At 41.9% G+C, this 21,897-nt stretch overlaps 1 protein-coding gene across 2 annotated transcripts in view; it reads right to left on the minus strand.

Annotated features, from left to right (window-relative positions):
- Positions 1–21,897, minus strand: part of EPB41L1 (erythrocyte membrane protein band 4.1 like 1) — a 209,528-nt gene that overhangs the window by 16,805 nt on the left and 170,826 nt on the right. Inside the window, exons 13-19 of one of the 2 annotated variants that reach the window (XM_063145358.1) lie at positions 20,541–20,686; positions 18,889–18,924; positions 16,080–16,271; positions 12,154–12,252; positions 2,954–5,872; positions 2,246–2,353; positions 608–1,012 (exon numbers count right to left, since the gene is read on the minus strand). In XM_063145358.1, the coding sequence (XP_063001428.1) occupies positions 608–1,012; positions 2,246–2,353; positions 2,954–5,872; positions 12,154–12,252; positions 16,080–16,271; positions 18,889–18,924; positions 20,541–20,686 (3,905 nt within the window). The remainder of the gene's footprint in view (positions 1–607; positions 1,013–2,245; positions 2,354–2,953; positions 5,873–12,153; positions 12,253–16,079; positions 16,272–18,888; positions 18,925–20,540; positions 20,687–21,897) is intronic. The other variant, XM_063145366.1, reaches the window with a different exon arrangement.

The raw sequence follows: 21,897 nt of genomic DNA on the forward strand, positions 1-21,897 counted from the left end.
CAAATATGTAACATTAGGCTTAATTTCAGATTCCCAGGGATAGTATTGTTTCCCCGAGGATTTTCTCATTTGTTTTGACCACCATTTTTCAGTTAGTCTGTGGACAGTTAATTTAACTATACTTATTATAACTATTCCCACCCGTCTGACTTAAGAGAAGCAGAATGAACTATTGCCATTTGACTCAGCTATCTTCCTAGGGGCTGCTCATCTCCTCAGTAGTCACAATTTATACAGAAATTACGTTTCTTCAGTACATGTTATTTGTTGAGTTCATGCAACACAAAGGACACACAAACCCACCCCAAGAGCTATGGTTGAACAGCCAGGCAAATACAGTGGGTTAACTTACAATGGTACTTCATGGTTAGGAGATGCATAAGGACACTTACAAGGCAAACATGCACTTGGATGTCAAAAACAATCATGCAGTCACGACAACAACAACATGTATGAAGGTAGGTAAAAATACTTCAGATGATGCTTTGTTGCTGTTTGGAAATAGATGCGCTCTTCCAAACACATATGAGATGGACAGTCAGTCAAGCAATGCAAATGCCAAGACAGACAACACGGCAAATGAGGACACTTAGACACATCTGTGTACCATGGCTCCCATTTGTACCTCTTCTGGGATTACTTGGGGAACCTTATCGCCATCCTTGGTATCATCTTCCTCCCTGGGAGCTGCTTTGTCGGATTCTTCAGAAGAAATTTGACCCTCTGCTTCCCCCTCACTCTTTTCCTTGTCAAGCTCAGGCAAACTCCGAGAGAAGTCTTCGAAGGCTGCGCTGTGATAGTCACCAATGACTGTGAAGTCCACCTCAGCCTCGAGGCTCGAAGTTGAGCTGACAGTGATACTTGAGCACTTGCGTTCGATGGCCAAGTGGTTATCCTTCAGGAAGACTGAGTCTCTCTCCTGGTCTTGATCCTCATCCCCAGTGTCACTTTCGGGAGCCCTGTGCCGAGGTGGCTTAGATTTCTCCTCTGTGCCCTCCCTCAATCCCGCTCTCTGAATGAGACAAAAGGGAGGAAAGAAGCTAAGACTGTAAGTGCCGCACAACAGGTTAGATCCATCTGGACCCAATGAGAAAGAGGGAGGGAGGGAGGGAAAAGGAAGCGTCATAGAGTATCAAACGCATCCCAAGCATGACAACCAAAACATTTCTCACAGCAAATTATCTACAGGGAGGAGAGAAGGGAAAGGTTTTCTAATTTTATTTGCAACACTACAAAGAGAAAACAAACCCCAAGACCTTGAAAACATCAGCCCCAAAGAAATGACTGGGTATAGTAGTACTTGTACTGAAAGTGTGTGCAAAATAGCAAACGTAAGACATTAAAAAAACGAGCTCTGACTCTCACAGACAGTCAGAAAAAGAGCACTTGAAAGGGGAAAAGAAGGAAAGGGGGAGGTGAAGAGAAAAAAAGTGATTGCCGGGAAAAGGCAAAGGCTAAGAGTAGTCAGCTGCACATATTGCAGGAGAAGCAAGGAAGGTTGTCAATTTCACTGAGATCAGGTCATTACATATTTTTCTGCCCATGTGTTGCTTACACCTCACTTCAGTTTTTAAGGTTCATTTTAAAAGCTGTGCAAGGAATTGTCAATGTTATCCTGAGGGAACATAGCAGTTGTATGAAAGGGCTTGTGTTGTGAGTACTCACATCTCTGGAGTCAGTATTCCATCAGAGGAAAACCCTTACATATTAACTTTCTTGACCTATGCTTTTAATCAGTGTAATTGACAAGAAAAATCAGAACGAAGGGACATCTCTCTCCTAGCTCTCCTTGAAGACTGCACATACCTCTCAACGGCATCAGAGTGGAAATTTCACCCACACTGGCCTATAGACTTTTTCCAGCAGAATATCGAAACACCTTGAATTATCCATCCACTAAGAATGTTCCTCTGTTAGGGCCTGACTCAAAAGTTATTGAAGTCAATGGAGAGTCTCCTTATGACACCAGTGGGGTTTGGACTGGCCCCTTGGAAGAAAACACTATCCTTTAATTTAGGCTGCTATGATGTCCCACCTCCTTATGCCTTGCTTTGTCCAAGATTCTGGTATGTTGAGAGGTATGAGAAAAGATCGTTAAAACATACAGGAGAGTATATATATACAAGCAAATATATATATAGCAGCTCAGTAAGCAGGGGAAGGAGGTGGTGGCACATGGCTCACTGTTGGTTAGGGTGAGCTTTTACACCATGAAAACAAGCAATTAGTAAAACAGCACTGAGACCTGAGGGGCTGCTGGAGCAGCAGCCTTTAAACTCCCTTCCTTCGGAGAGGCTTTTACTGATGGGCCTGACAAATCCTTTTCTTCCCAAGCTGGTTCTTGAAATTTGCTCTAGATTAGAGAAAAGGGGTTAGTCTTAAGGAGCAGAAAGGAACTCCGCTGGTGCCTTATTAGAGCAGTGGGAAGCTATTTTGTCCGCCAGCCACTAGCTTGTCAAAGGCAGGGGAGAGAGGGAGGGCTCACAAGCCAAGCAAGAAGGGGTATCAAAAAATCAAGAGATGCAAGAAGGAAGAAGCTAGAAGCGTGAGAATGTTGCTGCTCGGTGTGTGTGCGTGGAGGTATGGGCACGGTACAAAGCTCTCAGCATGTCATCCTGCCCCGCCATTGTGCAACTCCATTCACGATACTCATTGGCCTGGTTCCAAGTTAGCAGCTGCCATTCTCCAGGCAGCCAAACCTTTAGTAGGCGTTTTCACACTCGCACACAGACACACAAAATAACAGTCCAAAAGCTGATGAGCTGCCTGGGCCAGGTGGTTTGCATTCAGCAACTGAGCCAGGTCACACGCACATACAGGAAGGAGAGGGGATGCAAGCAGCAGCTCTCAAGTCAACGGCCATGTTTGAAGCCATGGCACAATATGCATAAAAGACGAGTCACACAACATGCTTTATGAACTTTCCAGTGGGATAGTTCATCTGGGGATTTACCACAGCTTCTGCCAAAGTGATTTCACAGCCAGAATCAGGAGAAGCCAATTCAGCATCTCCTTCTTCTTCCCCTTGCTCTGATCCAACAGAAATATCTTCCTTCCAAGATGAAGGCTGAGAAGGTTCTCCCTCACTTGCTCCTTGTGCAACGGCTAGGTATGTCACATCTTGTGTGTCTCTGGGATCCTTTGCTTTGCCATCCAAAGGGCCCAAGGGTGCTTTCACTTTTGCATCATCATTTTCTGAAAGGATATCCTTCCGTAGCTCTATGTGCATCTTTGGCAGATCCTTCAGTTGCTCAGTGCCACTCTCATGGAATCTCCTTAGGGCTGCATGTTGCTCATCAAAAAGTGAGCTGTACGTTTCACCTTGTTCGAACATCCTGATTTTAGAAGCTACAGAGATTTCTTGGTTTGTCTCACTTCTGTGCTCAAATGAGCCCCAATGGTTCTCTACGTGTGAAGAAGTAGTGTCTGTGCCACATACAATGAGCTTCAGTGGTTCCAGTTCTGGTTTCTGTTTCTCAATGGAAGTCTTTCGCTCTTCCCTGCCCTGTACTGTCGCATGAGGAGGTTGCGAACATTCTTCACTCCCTTCTGCGGACCCAGTCTTATGAGAGACAGGATATGTTGCCTCCCTTCCTTCTTTCAAAGGAGATTTATCCTGGGGTGTCCCTTCCAATTCTGGAGGTTTAGAATCAGGAGAGCCAGCCTGGGATAAAATGTAATCCTCAGATACCTTATTCAAGGTAGAGAATTTATTCTGAGCCAGTTCGTCCGGGTCTAGAGTTATATCCTCTGACTTTTGGAGATTATCTTTGGCCAGCTCTTCCACTTCACAGTGTTTCTCCTTAGCTGTGTCCTCCACTTCTGGAATTTTATCCTCAGCTACTTTCGTGTGTTTATCCAATTTTTGGAGTTTATCTTTAGCCATTTTATGCAATCCATGGAATTCATCTCTATCGGTTTCTGCAGCGTCAGAAGAGCCATCCTTAGCTGCCTTTTTAAATTCTGAGAGATTATCCAAAGTTGATGATTTATCTGTAGTTGACTCTTCTGATTGAGGAGGGTTATCTTCTGTCATCTGTTCCACTTCAATATTGTTGGCATTGGCTGCATCCTCCAGTTCTTGGAGTTTGCCTCTGTCTACAACTTCTAATTCAGGGCTCTCATATTCAGCTGAATATTCAATTTCAGAGTTTTTATCCATGGTGGATCCTTCTGATTTGGTGCATTTATTTTTGGTTGGCTCTTTGATTTCAAACAATTTGTCTTGGGAGGGATGATTTGAATCAAGGGTTTCATCCTTGGCTAATTCTGATGTCTTTGTGTCCTGTGCTTTATGTTGCTCTCCATCTGTACCAACTCTAGTACAGGAAAGTTGCTGTGGTGAGGAATCCGTAGTGGGTTTTGTAATCTCTATGGCATCCATTTGAAGAAGTATTTGAGAAGTTTCCTTTTCTTCTAACTCATTTCTTTCACTTGGGGTTTCTGAAGTTCTGATTATTAGAGCTACTTTGTCAGTCTCCTTGTTGGATTCTTCTTCACTTTCTAGAAGAGTGCTATGTATTTCATCAGCTTTCTGTTCTTGCCCACAAGGGACCTGAGCATCTGCTTCTTTTGTTGGGGATCCAGATTTTAGCTTTGGCATTGATAAATGGAAAGCCCTTTGGCTGGATTCCTCTATGGAATAGTATACACTGGATTCACTATAAACTTTGGTTCCATAATCAGTTGACTCCACTGAAGCTCTTTCTTCTGCAGTTGACGAATGTTCCTCTTTCTCAAAAGTATTCTGCTCTATAGGATGTACCTTTTTACCATCCTCTGCATCTTTGTCAGGGTAATCAGATTTCATAACTGGTGTGCTGATCTTTGGTTTTCCTTCAGCATATGTGGGTGAACAGGATTGGAACTCATCATTTCCCCTTGTCTCCCCTGCAGCTGCAACTGATGCAAGCCTAGAACTCTTCTCTTTTTCAATGGATAGCTCTGTTTGGTCTTCCTGTCTGTCTTCAGATGAGCAATCCTTTTCTCTATCAGGTATTTTCTTGGCCTCATAATCTATTTCATCTGTTTCTTCAGAATCCAAATAGATTATCCTTTCTGCAGCAGAAGACACTGCTTTATCACTCAGTTTCACCTTAGCCTTAACAGAATCAGAATCTGAGGTAGATTTTAACACTTCCTTCTCTGAGACTGTCAAAATACTCCTATATTCTTGAATTAAAACTTTGCTTTCTTCTTTTGGGAACTCCGGACAAAAAGAGACAGATCTTTGTCCTTCTTCAGCTTGGAAACCTTCAGGTTCAGTACTCTTTTCTGATGACCCTTTAACAGGGCCACTTGGTTGCTCAGGTTTGTTGAAGAATAACACCACTGTTTCCATTTTGTCTTTCTGCTCTTCTCTCCACTCAGGTTCAGTGGCAGCTACTGTCTCCATTTTGTCTTTCGGCTCTTCTCTCTGCTCATGTTGAATGGAGGCAACTACCACAGCTTCCATTTTGTCTCTCTGCTCTTTTCTTTCCTCAGGTTCAGTGGAGGCATCTATCACCGCCACTATTTTGTCTTTCTGCTCTTCTCTCTCTTCAGTTGTCTGACTGTCTGTCTCAGAAGAGTGTTTTCTATTATCTCTCTCATACACATCATCCTCCCATAAGGATTCAAAATCCTCTGGACTAGCTATCATTTTAGCTCTTTTTCGAATCTGTGAGTTGCTTTCCTCACTTTCTTCCTCCTCCTGCTTTGCTGCTGCTTTAAGTTCTCCTACTGCAGTGGTCACCTTTGATAAATCCAAATGTTCTTGCTTCTCTGAAGGACCAGCATGTGCTTCTTCCTTCTGTGCCACAATAATTTGTTTTATTGCTAGCTCTTCCGGCTCAGAAGTTTCTCTTTCTATAAATACCCAATGCTCTGAACCCTGCATTGCAATTGGAGCAAGAAGAGTTAGCATTAAAGATAAATTATCTGAACAGCTGGTCATTAAACATGAAACAAGAATCTTGCCAATGTCCTTGTATTAACTAAACTATATAATTATTAATGAGAAAACAACTTGAGGTACATGCTTGTCAGATGTTTAACATTGCCTAAATGGATGCTGAGATCTCAAAGCTCAGTTCTGAGGCTAGGCTTGAGAACTAATTTTAACAGGCAACTATTCCCTCTTTTCAGTGGCAAATGACGGATGCAAAAAGTTTCCCATAAACGTGAGCAACATTATAATAATTTTGTGATTCTCAATACTGGATTAAAGATTTGAACATTCAGGTTCTCATTATCAAAAGTCAGAATTCTAATATAAGCGTCATTTGTTGAGTGACTTTTTAGTTTAACGATCCCATTGTAGCTTGATCAGATTTATATGCATGTTTGTAAGAACAAAGAGAAAGTATTTAGCTTTTGGATATTAAAAAAAATCTATTTAATTCTGTTAGAATTGCTTCTATAACATTTCAAACAGTTTGGACAGGAGATGTACAGGAGTTCTCAATAATACTGTTTTAAATTACAAACAGATTTATAGGAAAATGTTGTGTAGGTTTTATTTAATATATACGATGGAACTGAATGCAAAGTATATGATGCTTTAACACTGGTTTCAATTAATCTCGTTTATAATTTGCACATCTAAACACCAAATCTCAGCATAGTATACAGGCATATATAAACCACTTTATAAGTTGTAATATTAAGTTACCAGGCTGTCTTTTTGTATGGATATCCAAATTCTCAGACTTTCTTCCTAAGAGTTGAATTTACACATAGTCATACTTAGAGTACACCCACTGAAATCCCATTGATTTCATTGGATCTGTTCTAAATATTACTATGTCTGGGTCCAATCCTTGGTGTCTGGATTTCCCCAGAGAGGTTTGCTTAGATTTATCATATTTCAATACAACTGTGTGCATCACTTCACTAAGAATTCATCAGCTTAGTGGGATCCCTTTAAACTGCTGCATCAAAAGCAAGATTCCAAACTGAAGGCCCAAAAGTACCCAGTGTCTTTAGCAACATCCTAAAATTTCCTGGGCATTTAGACACTTTTGCAACTTCACATTTCTTTGGGGAAACCCAAGTAGCAGCAACAATTTCTGTCCAAAGGCTGAGCAATTCTGAATCTAAGCTAAGTTTCATTCAGGAAAAAAAAAACAGATCAGGGGCTATGATTAGAAAAGCAAGGTGAAGAAAGTAAACAGCAGAAACTGCTATACAAAATGCTTTAAAGGCAGTACAGCAAAGTGTAGGAGGCAGCAAATAGAAAGCCTACTATTTAGTGCACCACATAGCACAGCAGTACCAAACTGCTTAAACAAGGAGGATGCTGTGTAGTAATCTGTAGTGATTGGTATTTTATGTGGTGTATGCTATCCAAACTCATCACCCATTACACACTCAGTAGTGTTTCAGTTCAGTCATCTCTGTGGAAGAAAGCATGAAGACAGAGGACATATTGAGGGAATAGTGGTGGAGGATTGACAAAAAGGAAGTTTAAGCCCCTGCTATAATGCACTGGATTTCATAATGTTAACACTAGACATACAGATACCACTTGCTGGCTAGTTAAATCTCTTGTTTGTGCTTGGAAATGTTACTGCTGATTTGCTAGTGGGAAAAAGAGTGCATTGAAAAAAGAGGTTTTTTTTCAAATAGCCTCACAAAGGCTTATGGTTTGGTACCAGCAGAAATGATTTGCTCTGAAGTCATGCTGTGGTACAGTGCTGTGGGTCAGCCTAGGATTTGATTTGCATTACAATATACTTCAATATTCCCTGCAATTATGGGGTAACAGTAGTATAGCTCAGTATTATGCACAGAATGAATTACCAACCATATACAGGTTGTACACTTGAACATTAGTATGGAAAACACACATCAAATGCAAATATTTACAAGGATCACTGTTTTTCATTCACCCATTAAACATATATTTAAGAAAAATGTAAATGAAAAATTCCATAAAAACTAGCTTTCATTTCTATCATAACTGCTCCTACTAACAACTAGGGCTGTGCCAAGTGAAAGTCAGCTAAAACTTGAAATCAGTCGGGTTTTACTCATAGCACTTCAGATAGGGGACGGACATGTCTGTCTATTTCTGGTCTCTGTGTGTTTTTATCAATAATTCTGTTTCTGCATTAATCTGCAAATATAAAGAGTCATCTCAAAATATGTATTAGAATACATATAAACCTCTGAGAACTGCATTGCAACATCTTGAGACTTGCAAACTCTGTTGGAGAGCTATGTTTTGAGAAGTACATTAGACTAAAAGGTGTGGTCAAGCCATTTCGTGTAGGGATTGGCCAAGATCAAATTCCTCAAACAACCCTTCCTCAATCAGCCACTTCATTCAACCATGACTGAACTATTAAATGCATTCATCTTCTACCATATCCATCTTTCTTAAAAAGAGCTCTACAGTCAACACAAAGCATGTGAGCAGTTGTTCTATTGCAGTTGTGAACTGCTGGGTTTCTTCATCCAGACAAATAGCTACATGACGAGTTTCCTCCTTCATTTGCACAATAATTATATAATTAAGACACACTGATTTTGCAGCAGTTGAACTAACCAACCTTGCATGTCCTAGGTCATCTCTAATTATATATAGCATTTTAAAAAATAAAATAAATTATTAAACACTTTTTGGGGGTGAAGTCCCTTTTTATAGAAAGCCATCAAAACGGCTTATTTGAATCTACATTCTGGATTCACAGGTTAGATCCAGATTAAGTTAGTTGCACATAGGTCCCACTAAAATCAATGGGAATCTTTTCACATTGATTCCATCAGGACCCAAGTCCAACTAACTCAGGGCCTATCTACACCAAGCAAGATATTGTACTGTGCTATGAAAGCAGTATATAAAAGGCAGGAGCCACACCAAGCAGGATATTCCACTTTGAAAGCGGGATGAAAGCGGTATATGGTATGTGTCAATGGCTCCCAACAGTTGTCAGCGCACTTCAATACCACTATAAAGCAGTAGTGTGGCTCCGGCCTTTTATATACCACTTTCATAGGGCAATAACCTGCTTGGCGTAGATTACGCCATGGTTTGGAATCCAACCCACTGTTCCATGCATTGAGAAGTGCCATGGGTGTGAAAACTCTTGATGAGAGATAATGTACAGGGCGATGAGTGGGCCTACAGGCCACTTACACATATAACCAGAAGCCAAAATAGGAAGTTTTGGTGCCTGTTCTGATGACCAAACGGATGTGGGGAGTATATGGTTTCAATGGATGAACACATGCTTCTGCAAACAGCAACTCACTCAAGTTTGTTCACAAATCCTAGTCAGTATCAGATTTCCCCACTTCTGGAAACCAAGTTCTGTGGAGTTCAGCAGCTGCCTCAATTGCCTTGCCCTGAGGCTAGCTGAGCACCTACCCTTCTGAGAGTAATCGAAGGTTGATTGTTTCTCACAATGTCCTCTCTTACAGTGCTTGCTAAAATGCAATGCTCTTCTCTGTAACTTGGCTTTGGGCCAGAGCAATGCAGTTAAAGCCCGGTATTCCTTTTTTAGTACTTTAGTTATGCCAGAAACTATATTCAGAACTGGCAAGAATTCTGTGCTAGTTCCCCCTTCCAAGACAGGATTTTCAGTGCTTGTGATAGTCCACAGGGAACTAGCTTGCAGTTTGAACTGGTTTGCCTACTATATTCCCTGTGGAAGCAACGGTTGGGCATTTCAATGTCTGAGTTACAAGTCATATATCTGACAGTGTACAATTAGACAAGCCAACGTAATGCTAAAAGCATATCAAACAACAGGGTGTTCTAGACATTCTCTATGCCAGCCTTCCCCAACCTGGCACCTTCCAGATATTTTGGACTACAACTCCCATCATGTCCAGCCAGCATATTCAATTGTCAGGGATGATGGGAGTTGTGGACTAAAACATCTGGAGGGTGCCAGGTTGGGGAAAGCTAAAATTATACAATGATACTTGGGTCTAAGCACCAATGGTTTGGTCTCATTATGTCCCTTGTTGTTCTATTTAAAATTTCCCCAGGCTACAGAAGTAAACTTGAGAGAGTATTTGCTTAAATGTGAAAGACAAGGCCTAGTTTTTTCTAGCCAGGCAGCAGATTCGACAAGCGGGACTGTCTTGCTGTATTGTGGGAGGGCTATTCACTGCCTTTGCCACCAGATGTCTCAAGTTTTATTTTATTTTGCATTTCTAGATACATGACCATTGTGTTTGAGTATCTGAAAACTGAACTGACCAAAATGGATGTTTCTTTAGAATAATGAAGGCCTTGGTGCTTTCTATTTCTAAGATAGCTTTCATCCTAATATCTCAGCCTCTGTATTTGGCAAAATGGTTTGGGCAAACATGAAGTCATTCCTTACACAAATCCACTTAACGCAGTGCACTGAGTGAAGAATTGTCTACTTCATTTGGTCTTATAGACAACCACCAAAGGCTGTCCTATTTCATCGAAAGTATTGAGGAACAGTTTAAGTGGAATACACTACAGTCATCTTTGTAAACCACCCAGAGAGCTTTGGCTATGGGGCAGTATATAAATGATGATGATGATGATGATGATGACGACAACAACAACAACAACAACAACACAGAGGTGGGGAAGTGTTTTCAGTCATAGGGCTGAATTGGCCCCAAGCCAGGACATCAGGGGCTTCATACTAGGGACAAGGTTATATCCCAAGTAAGCAGGACCATGGCCAATGGGAATGGAGCCCCTGCTAGCTTGTTCTGTCCCTCCCAACACACACATTTTCACCCCCACAGACATCCACACACACTCACACACCATACTCTTTCACACACACACACACACACACACACACACACACACACACATACGTCTTCCCAACCCCACCTCCTCAGGTGATACATGCAAATCAGCTTAGGGAGGGCATTTACCCTGCCTAAATGCTGTGAGATTGGAGATAACACTTTTCCTCAGTTCCAGTGCTGAGAGGCACTGGATATACTAGATTAGAAATAATCCCTTTCTCCCTCTCTTGGTGCTGGGGCAGGGGAACGGGGCATGGCTGGGGAAGAAGCTTGGTGGTCCAGATGGGGAATCCCTGTAGGCCCTATTCAGTAGGTAGGCCATGTTATAGGACTTCCCCATGACCGTGTTATAGGACTTCCCATTATATATTTTTTCATAAGAACCTGTTTATCTTGATTGTTGGTCCATCTAGGTCAATGCAGCCTGACAGAATCTCTCTATGGTTCAGTCAGGAGTCTTTCTCAGTCCTACTTGGAGATGTCAGGAATTGAACCCAGAACTTTTTGCATGTAAACCATGTGCTCTACCACTAAGCTATGTATCTTCCTTCAGATAATTGAAATCTATGTTGCTGACCAATGGAATCATGTGGAAGAATAAGGAGCTCATCATAGATGAATGCACCTCCATTAGCTGCCTTGAACACCATTTTTGGTGGAAAGGCGAGATAAGCATTAAATAAATAAACTGAATACATTACCAATACTGCCTTCCATTTTAGATGATTTTTATGCAGTTGTCCTATTCAAGTACTGATTATTAGGTTCAGGTCCACTTTCAAAAAACATTATCCTCAAAATCATTAGGAGAATTTAAACATACCATGGAAAGGAAAGGAACCTCTCGTGCAAGCACTGAGTCATTACTGACTCTTGGAGGGATGCCAGCTTTCGCCGACGTTTTCTTGGCAGGCCTTATAGCGGGGTGGTTTGCCGTTGTCTTCCACAGCCGTTATCTTTCCCCCTGCTAACTGGGTACTCATTTTACCAACCTCGGGAGGATGGAAGGCTGAGTCGACCTAAGCTGGCTGCCTGAAACCAGCTTCCGCTGGGATCGAACTCAGGCAGTGGGGAAAGTTTCAGCTGCAGAAACTGCTGCTTTACCGCTCTGCGACACACAAGGCTCTTAAACATACCATAGCCAGGACATTATTCTATCATAATCCATGTCTGCTTTTAACACCCTTACACCAAGAATGACAGGCTTAGAATGTCTTGTTTGAGAGAAGATCAAAATGAATACCTAATTTACTGGGTGGCTAAATCTGCCTACTCAGAAGTAAGTCTCATCGCATTGAATTGGGCCTACTCCCTGATAAGTACGTATAGGACTACAGCTGTAATCTTTCTAACAACTATAAAAGGAAACAAAAAGGGAAGCAGATACAGAAAAGAGAGAGAAATTGAAAGAGTGGTGATAACCTCAGGAGAAGAAACAAGGCTTTTCTGTGTAAAAGACTCCATGAGTAAGGCAGCTCCATGCTCAGATGATAGATCCTCTGGAGAATCCTCTTCTGACATCTGTTTCAGCAGGGGAAACCCAAGACCCCAAGGCAAAGAGACAGAAAGAAAGAGACAGAGAAAGAGACAGGGAGAGATAGAGAAAGAGACAGAGAGTAAATAAAGTATGGAGAATATTCTCCACACTGAGAGTTTTCACTCTGATCTTACACTCTTTATCTGACAACTTTTTCTTGGAAAACATTCTTTCCTTCATCTTCTACCTTCTCTATATCAATGACAGTAGCAACCAATGATCTGCTACACTTTGCTACCCCATGCCCTTTTGCTCTCTGCTAGAATAGGTGAACACAAATTGATCTAGCCAACTTCCATGATAAAGGGTTAAGCTCAGTCTCATACAAATCTTACTCTATGCAACCCGCTTATCCAAGAATACTGTTCAACTGAAGGAACAAACTTAGATGCGATGGAAGCAGCCATGCTTGCTGGTTCACCTGCCTGCCACGTTCATGTATAAAGCAGGGATGGAAGGGACATCTCATTTTAACAACAACAGGAGCATCCAGATGAGAGGAGATCAACCTTCTCTCACCTTACCTAATTATGCCCCTTTGCTTCAGGCACCTTTCTCCCATCCTGGCTCACTTATTTTATTGGAGCTGAACTGCAAGAAACATATCCTGGGCAATGGAGCATTGGGGATGCAAGTGGGATAAGAGCTCAGCTCTCCTCACCCACAGATCCCTTTTGATGTAAAAATCAATCTGTCTGTGAACAGGGAAGATGTATGAATGACTAATATGGCTGCCCCCATCTGTTTGGACCTGATGCCTCCAGGATTCCGGTGCTCAAGTTTAGTCTTTTGTTGTCCTAGCTCTCCAATGCACCAAAGTCTTGCCCATTACAGAATCAGCAGGAGTTAAAAGAGCCTGAATGTTAGTGGTATATGTGCCCATAAAAACAAATGAACTCCACATAGGACAAATTTCATCTCTGTCTCTCTACTACTACACTACTCTTGCCAATGGCAATGCTTTTAAAGATGTTTGTTTTGGCTTCCTAAAACCGAAAGAGCTTTTCATTTCGTAAGTGGGTCTTCTATAAGTGTGCAGTTTTAAGGCTGTGTCAAATCATAGAGCAGAATCACATAGTAGAGTCAAAGAATGTTCTAGCCCAACCTCCTCCATTTACTTTGAACACCCATAAAAAGACAAGCCCATATCAGTTTGGCTTTGGAGCAACACATATAGAATAAAGCAGATCCAGAATAAAACCCAAGTGACAGAGAAAGACAGTACAACAGCCAAAATCGTAAGACTCAAACAAAAATTTTGAGCGCCACATATCCACAAATCCATATCTCTATTTTGTATAACTGCTACCCTGTTTTGAAAACCTCCTCATCTTTTCTTTGGATTCAATCTGAGCTTTGCTGATAGAAACATCTTGGAAATACTGCCCCAGACAGGATTTTTAACATGCAAAATTCTTTTCTTGGGACAATCTCACTATTTAGACCTTATATGAAAATAATCTAGATCAGCCTTCCCCAACATAGAGCCCTCCAGATGTGATGGGCTGCAACTCCCATGCTGCCTGGGAATGATGGAACTGCAGTCTGGGTGCCAGGTTGGCCAAGGCTGACCTGGAGACAGTTACTTCCATCTGGAGTGTAATGCCACGCTACTTTCAAAATAATTCTTCCCTTGATAAGAGAGAAGTCTTTTATGACTCAAGGTGTTCATTGATGGCTTTGTGGATGCTCCCTGCTAAGTTGCAAGCATCTCTGAGAAAGCTGAGAAAAGAGTCACCATATGGAAGTTGCTACATATGTTTTCCACATGGCAGTGTCTCTATGTGGTAAGCCTAATATTAGAATGCAACTCACCTAGTGGATTATCTCAACCTCATGGAGGCATATGTTTGAACATGGCAAATGGCTTTAAAACATTTCAGCTCCCATCACAGCGATTGGGGAAGCATTTCCAGCAGCCTCCAGGGAGCAGCGGTAACATTTTAACTTACCCTGATATAGTCTGTGTAATTGCAGAGGTTTTGTAACTTAAGTATGGCACCCTCACTTGTGGTGTTCAACATCTTATGTTGAACTGTGAGTATGAGATATAATGCTATTTTATGTTTATTTTGATATGCCTGCTATAAGTCCACCCCCTGCATCTGTACTTTGTCTAATAATTCTTGCTACAGGTTCAATTATCTCACCAAAACTCACGTTTCTCCTGACTGTTGGGTTTGCTGCAATTCTCCCTAATAGAGATAAGTACAAGCAGTGAGTTGAAGCCACTTGCTCGGTCAATGAAGGTGTGTGTAGGGTCATATGAACTGACTCCTTGCAGATTCTAGGAATCTCCTATTTGCCTGGCTTTAAAGAAAAAGATGTAGTGGTGAGTACCTACTTGACACAAGCGCCAGACTGAAATATGACCAGCCCAGTCTTGCTTGTATTACAATACCCCCCAAGGTAGGTCTGAGTGCAACAAGGACATGTCAAAGCAGAACATATGACACAGACAATCCTGAAAAACCCTTGACTGCCAGAGCCACCTTATCAATGCACGACTTTACCTGGCTCAGCACGAATAGTCATATCAAGGATCTCCACTTAGAGATGCCTTCATAGCCTTCAGGTCACAAGATTACTAGTATGAATACGATTTCAGACATTGTTTAGCAATGGTTTATATACATACAGGATGAATGTAGCTGGTTCTTCACAAACAAAAGACTCGGCAGCTACTCAAGAATTGGAAAGGGGAAGCTGCCTTATACCAGGTCAGACATTGGTCCATCTGGCTCAGTATTGCCTACTGTGAATAGCAGTGTTTCTCCATGCGGAGGTCTTCCTCATCACCTGTGACATACAGGAGATGAATTGGGGCCCTTGGCATGCAACGTAATTACTCAAGGGCTCCTGAGGTATTGTCCCTCCCCATAATGCAGATTCTTGAATCCTGTTGTTAAGATGCTACTTGAATCTTTGCCTAAAATTGAAGACATCACTATTTTAGAGTGTCTCTACATTAAGGAAAAAACACACACCCTTCCCAGGCTCCCCCCACCCTCAGGTCTTTCCACGTTCGCTACAGACTCCTTCAGACAGAGATGATATTATCTTGCTATTTACTGTGTTATCTGTACAGCACCATGTACATTGATGGTGCTATATAAATAAATAAATAATAATAATAATAATAATTTGTAATTGAAACCTTTCCCTCTGGGCAATGTTCCATCAAGTTCAGTGAAACCTCACCATCTAGTGGTGGAATTAATCCTGCAATTATTTTAAATACCAGATTATCACTGCCTGTGTTTTTAACGAGATTTCTGGGGGAAGGCACAGGAGATGTCCTGTAGTTTGACAGCTCTACAGATTTCCTTGAATGGTCAATCATGAGCGTGCAACAAATCATTCATGAAGAGAAGCTCTTAAAGTCACACAAGACAGAGTGCTCGCCACACATAAACAGCCAGGCCACTTAGGACGTGAACAATCTTTGACTATACAGGCTGGGAAGATTTCAAATACAGTCGAGATAATGCCACATGGCCACTGACCAGGCTGATTCCATTACGCTGCAGAGCAGACATAGAATAAAGTGACACATTTTTAAAGGCACAAACATTGTAAATATTCCCTTATTTCTGTTTTGTGTAACCCCTTCCCCCTTCATATGTTTTAATGTGATTTTAGACTGTAAGCCTCTAGGCAGGGTGTTGCTGTTTTATTTGTATATTCTGTACAGCACCAAGTACATTGTTGGCGCTAAATCAATAAATAAATATAAAATAACACAACTGCATAGCAACATGGTACACAAGAAACAACACCTTCATATCATTAGGATAACAGCAAAACAAACCTCATTGGCCTTCTCTGGAGTTCCCTTTGGTGTCTCATCCTCGTGTTTGGGCGAGGAAGAGGCGGGTGAGGAAGGCAGTCTCCTATCCCGGTCCCTGTGCACGAGTTTGCTGTTAGGTTCCTTCAGGGTCCTCTTCAACTCATTGATGCTGGCCTGGTGCTTTAGTAAAACATCTTCCGGTTTGTCTAAAAACTTTTGGAGGGAGAGGGGAAGGTAACTACTGAGGAGAGGGTTAGAGGTGGGTACATGAATGGGGCAACAAGTGATATTTTGTGAGGTGGAGGCTTCACTGAGTTTAAAATCCCAGAGGCATTATTTTCTGAGACGTGAACTCCCCTCTGACAGAATTTAGTGATTGAATTTAAATTAAGCCACAGTTTACAATGATGGGTAGTGTTGAAAGGCAGATCTGGCCACTGAAAAAAGTGCTCCTGAAAGTTCTGACTGTTCCTGAAAGTTGTAAGGCATTTTATATTCTTTTTCAAGTAAATATTATAGTAATCTACATTAGAATCCTCTTCCTTGGCTTCTACGGGCCTATTTGTATATTTTGTTTTTCTTTGGAAGACAAGTCATTCCAGAGCCAACAGCCCAAGGGGCCAGGAGACAGCCAGATCTGTTCCTATCCAGTGTATACAGTCTTCCATGGTAATTTCCACTAGGTGTCCTCAGGACATCATCTGTGACTGAAATGGCCAGGGATTTAAAATGTGAATCAGGAATTGGATATCAGCCATTCCAAATAGAAAAAAGGTCCAAAACAGAGTATAGCTAGATTTGGCTTACAATCAAGTTGGGCTGAGGACCATCACTAAGACAAAATCATCCCCTTTTATAAAGCCTTTCCTGTGGCTAAGTGAAGCTCCACTCTGTTGTACTAGACAAACTGATTCAAAGAGATGAAGATCTTAAATACTTATTCCCAACTCAAATATGGATTTAAGTTGTAATGGTCCTATTCCCCACCCGTTTTGTTATATTCTGGATGAAAGCTTCCTCTGCATTTCAAGGATCGATCCAGGTACCACAGCAAGCAATCGGCTGCCTCGATTCTTCTCACCCTAGAGCAGAGTTTCCCAAATATGTGATTGGCAAAGCACACTCTTTTTTGGGAATTAAAACTGATGGCACACTGAAAGCTTTCTGTTGGAGTGTGTAAGTCTAAGAATTGCCTGCCCCCAAAGGTGTGCCCTCCTTGTGTTTCTGCTTGAGTCATTGTTCTGGGTGTGACTCAGAACAGTTATTCATGCAGAGAAGCATCTAAGAGCTATTCTAGAGGGTAAATCTACTGCCTCTGCACTGGGAGAGAATGAATGTTCAAACTACATCCACTGGAGCAATACAGTATAATTATTTAGCTGCAGAGGCTGACTAGAAGGAGGCCAGGACAGAGTAGTGATTCATGCAGAGATATAGCAGGCAGCCTCCTTTATGGATGTGTACTTAAAGAAGCCTTAACAACTCAGAAATGTGTCCAACTGAGTTTAATGCCCAGATAAGTGAGTATAGGATTGCTGTCTTAATTTATCTCCTGTGGCAGACCAGCAGTTCTGTTGTGTCATGCAGCAGAACAGTTTTTTAGGAATTATTTCCTTAGAGATTGAAAAGAAAAGAACTTGAATGATGTGAATCTCTGAAGCAGTTTGCCCATTGCCCCATTCATGTGCCGGTGAGGTTGTAAATAAGGACCATTAAGGATTGCAATATAGAACATGCAAAGGTAATGGATGATAAGACAACATGGAGGGAACAATAGCCGGCACTGAAGATCAGGTGCTTGGAGAATGTTGGGGGGGTGTGGGGAGCCTGTGGGAATGGCCAGGCACAGTGAAATCATGAAGCTTAGCATGACAAATGCAGCATGCAGCTAAAAGCATTTATTTTGACCTGTTTGTTTTCTAGCTTCAATTCTAGAACTTGACTCAACCCTGCTAAAAAACAACGAAAACTCTCCACTGTGATTCAGGCAAATTTAAATGGGAACCCTGCAACTCTGCTCAGAATAAAAGCTAAATAACAGCTTTGTGTAGTAGAATTCATCTGCAAAAATCAAGCTACGTGCCAAGTTATGAAGAATTTTCTAAATTTCTTATTCACAACGATGTACAAGGTACTGTAACAAGCTTGGCGTATTATACTCTTATCCTTAATTAACTCAGCAATTGCATTTCTAGTCGCATCAAGTTTATCATTCAAAGAAAAACGGCAGGCAGTTTTGTAATGTTGCTTTCTACTACTTGGCAATTTAGCCGGTAATTAGGTGGAAGCCGCAATTTCAGTTCGAGCTTAAAGCAGACCAACATGGGGACAATGATGCAGATGTTCCAACCTGCAATTCAGGGATGTATGTTCTTGTTAAGCTTACTTCTGAATATTCAGTAAGCATCTCCTACCTGAGGATATCAGGGCCGGAAAATGAAAGAAACAAAGACAATGGAATGCCAAGAAAACGCAGGAAAGAGTCAGTTGGGTGACAAAATAGGCATGGTTTCCCAGGAAGCAAGTAGCTGAAGTAACCTGGCTACTGCTTGCTAGGAGGGAGTCTTGCTCACAGGAACAAGATGAAGGGAACTGACTTACTTAGTGGGATAAAAGATGCAGCTTGTACTTCCAGGGAAGAACCCCCCTTACATTTAAGCATCAAAGTTTGTTTATAAGATTTTGAGAGGGGAATGTCCACTATTCCCGGTCTGAGTTGCATCTTGTATTCCAGTAAACAGGGGCACATACAATGTCATTTGCATTTTTTAAAGAGGATGAACACTAGGATGCACTGATGAGGAGTTAAGACATTCCAGAGAAAGAATACCTCCTGTTTGTGCCTTGGGGTGGTTTCTTGTTCCGTCTGGTATGCGAAAAGAGGTGGGAGGAAGGGAAAGTAACTCATAGGGTCAGTCAAGGGAACTCAAATAATGCACGTTACACTACAGGAGCCAAGAAAAATATCACCTGCGATGCCACATGCTTTCAGTAGGACATTGCCAGCGCTGGAAAAGGCCCCCTAGGGTTTAGGCTTCTCCCCCTGTAAGCTAGGAAACAAGTGGGCTTATGATCAATGAATCCATTGATGGGGAAGGATTTGGGAATGGGGGACATTTGCAATGGGATCTGAGAGGTCCCATACATGGGACAGAAGAGTGGGATATAAATCTTTTAGTATTAAATTAATTAGTTGCTATGGGCTATTAATTAGTTGCTATTATGAGCCAAGCCCAGAACTCTCAGAATTCAAGCCTGGCTTATACTGTATTGGGGTTTTGCCATCACCAGCCCTCCCCATTTCCTGTTACTCTTTGCGAAGAGAGAACTAGTGGGTGGGAAGGCGCACTAGAGGACAGAGGCCTAGTAAGTGACTTTCATTTTGGGTGGGATAGAAATAGCTTAGTTTGTAGTGCCCAGTTCTGAATACAGCCAAGAGAATTTTCCCCATCACTACATAAAAGTCCAAGTTTTCGTTGAAATTTGGTTAGAACAATGGAAGAGCAGGGGGGTTGTATCTTGCAACACACAGGCTGCAAGCTAGTCTGTCATACGAATTTAGAGCGATTCAACACTTCTGCGTGTGTGGACGGACATATCGTAATGCTGATGAGGTATTGCCTGCCCCTGATGTCATCAAAATCAGTTGTTCCAAACAAGAAGGGGATGAACATCCAGATTTACACAAAGACTTTTGATATTGGAGCAACAATACACCAGGTGAACCTTACTTGATATGAAGAGCAATTCTCGTCTTCCCCAAAGCCTCTTGGAGAGAAACATGGGGAATCCGTTATGTCACAGAAAGCCTGTCATACAAAGACGTGCCTCTGTGAACATCTGCCTCTAGGTGTACAGCGCCTTTGTTATACTTTTGGGTGCTGAAGGGAAAGCAGCAAAGCTCAGTTTAATAAACAGAATTGGATACGCATCTCTGTCTAGTGGAGGAGCTATGCTCATCATACTATTACTGTTGCTGAAAACTTCCTGTTCACAGAGTAGAAAACACCAAAACATTTTTCCAGTTACTAAAGAAAGTCATGGCATGCACCCCAGCAATTGGGCAACTCTGGCTTAGTTACATTTTTGGAAATGGCAAGGGGATTTCAGGCCAAGCCATATGCTATCACTTCCATCATGGGGACTATTTCATATCACAGGACTGGGAAACATTCCCCACTGAATTGGGTAGTAGTGATGATAATTCTGTCTTTTGCTGGTATTCATTGTTTCTTGGAACATTTGCTGTTTTTACTACTGCATCTGTTTTTATTATTATATGAATTTTATTACATGGATGTTATTGTTGTATAACACCTTGGGAGGGCTACTGCTCTGAAAGGCAGCCTAGAAATGTTTTAAATAAATAAATAAATATTATCATTGCTTTCTGCAGCATCTTCCTATGAGGAAGCTATGATGTTAGATCGGAGGTACAGATATGACAGAAGCCTCTGTCCAAGTGCATTATATATGTTGTACCTTTAGCTCCTTGATTTTTGTTGGGGTGGTCACCTCTTCATCCTCTGCCTCGGACCGCGTCCTCCCGCCATACCTGCTGTCTTCGTCTCTTTTGTCTGACTCCATTCCGTCGTGATTCTCGCTGACTGAAGCTGGGCGTGAGAATTCTGCATAGGAGAGAGCGAGCCAGAGGAGCCCTATTTTGTCCCAATGAGTCCAGCCAAAAGCAAGGACAGAACTGTTTCCTACAGGTTAGGTAACATGCTTCTAATATGACATCCAATTCAGTCTCAAGAGTGCAGATCCCCCTCCCCTCCCCACCTTTTCCTTTGGGACACACCTCAGAGGCTCTCAGAACTCTGCCCACAAAATTAACTCTGTGATTCATGTTTTACTCTGATCTGTTTTCCAGTCCTTGGATTTGGGGGGCTTCTGTCGTGGACAACTGTAGACTATTCCTACTTAGCTGTATTGGGCTTGACTATCTCTTGCTTAGCTCACTGTGCAATAATTGGCTCACAGGCAGTTTGACCATTTACATGAAAGTTTGTTACATCAAAAGAGGAGTCATCCAATCAAGAGTTCTATATATGGAGGATAGAAGAGAGTGGCGTGACCCACTCCTCCATATTTCAGACAATATTTCCTATTTCAGACTATTCCTTAAGAGTACCTATATCTCTGGTCAGCTCACTGGTTCTGCACAGTGAGTTATTTATTTATTTGTTATATTTCTATACTGCGCAATAGCTGATGCTTGTTCTAATATATAGTAGTTCTAGGAATGCATTGCAAAAGTACAAATCCCTTTGCTTAAAAATAAACATGCGACTGACGCACGTTGATAACATTGCTTCAGTTATTATGAAGTTTTTTTAAAAAAAGAAAAAAGTAAACCAAATAAATTAAATCACACTGCTTTTCTGGTTGCAATCCAATCCTGATTACAGCCAAGAGCAGACCTTTAAATCTTTCTGACAATATAGCTGTCATCTTGCCACCCAAAAATCTGAAGTGGGGCTCCTGCATCTACTTTGTTGTTGTTGTTGCATTTATATCCCGCCTTTTTTCCTCCAAGGAGCCCAAGGTGGTGTACATAATCTGCCTCCAACCTTGTGAGGTGGGTTGGGCTGAGAGTCTGTGACTGGCCCAAAGCCACCCAGTGGGTTTTCATGGCCAAGTGGGGACTAGAACCCGGATCTCCTGACTCCCAGTCCAACACTTTAGCCACTACACCACACTGGCTCACAACTACTTTCAGTTGATTCACCAGTTCACAGCAGTGTAAGGGGACAATGCAACGTGCAGGGATGTGGTGAATGGAGGCCATTCACTTATTCTAGTTTCTCTCCTACTCCGCACTCTGTCTGGCACAACA

This window comes from Elgaria multicarinata, chromosome 1, assembly GCF_023053635.1.
Source record: "Elgaria multicarinata webbii isolate HBS135686 ecotype San Diego chromosome 1, rElgMul1.1.pri, whole genome shotgun sequence".
NCBI classification, from domain to species: domain Eukaryota; kingdom Metazoa; phylum Chordata; class Lepidosauria; order Squamata; family Anguidae; genus Elgaria; species Elgaria multicarinata.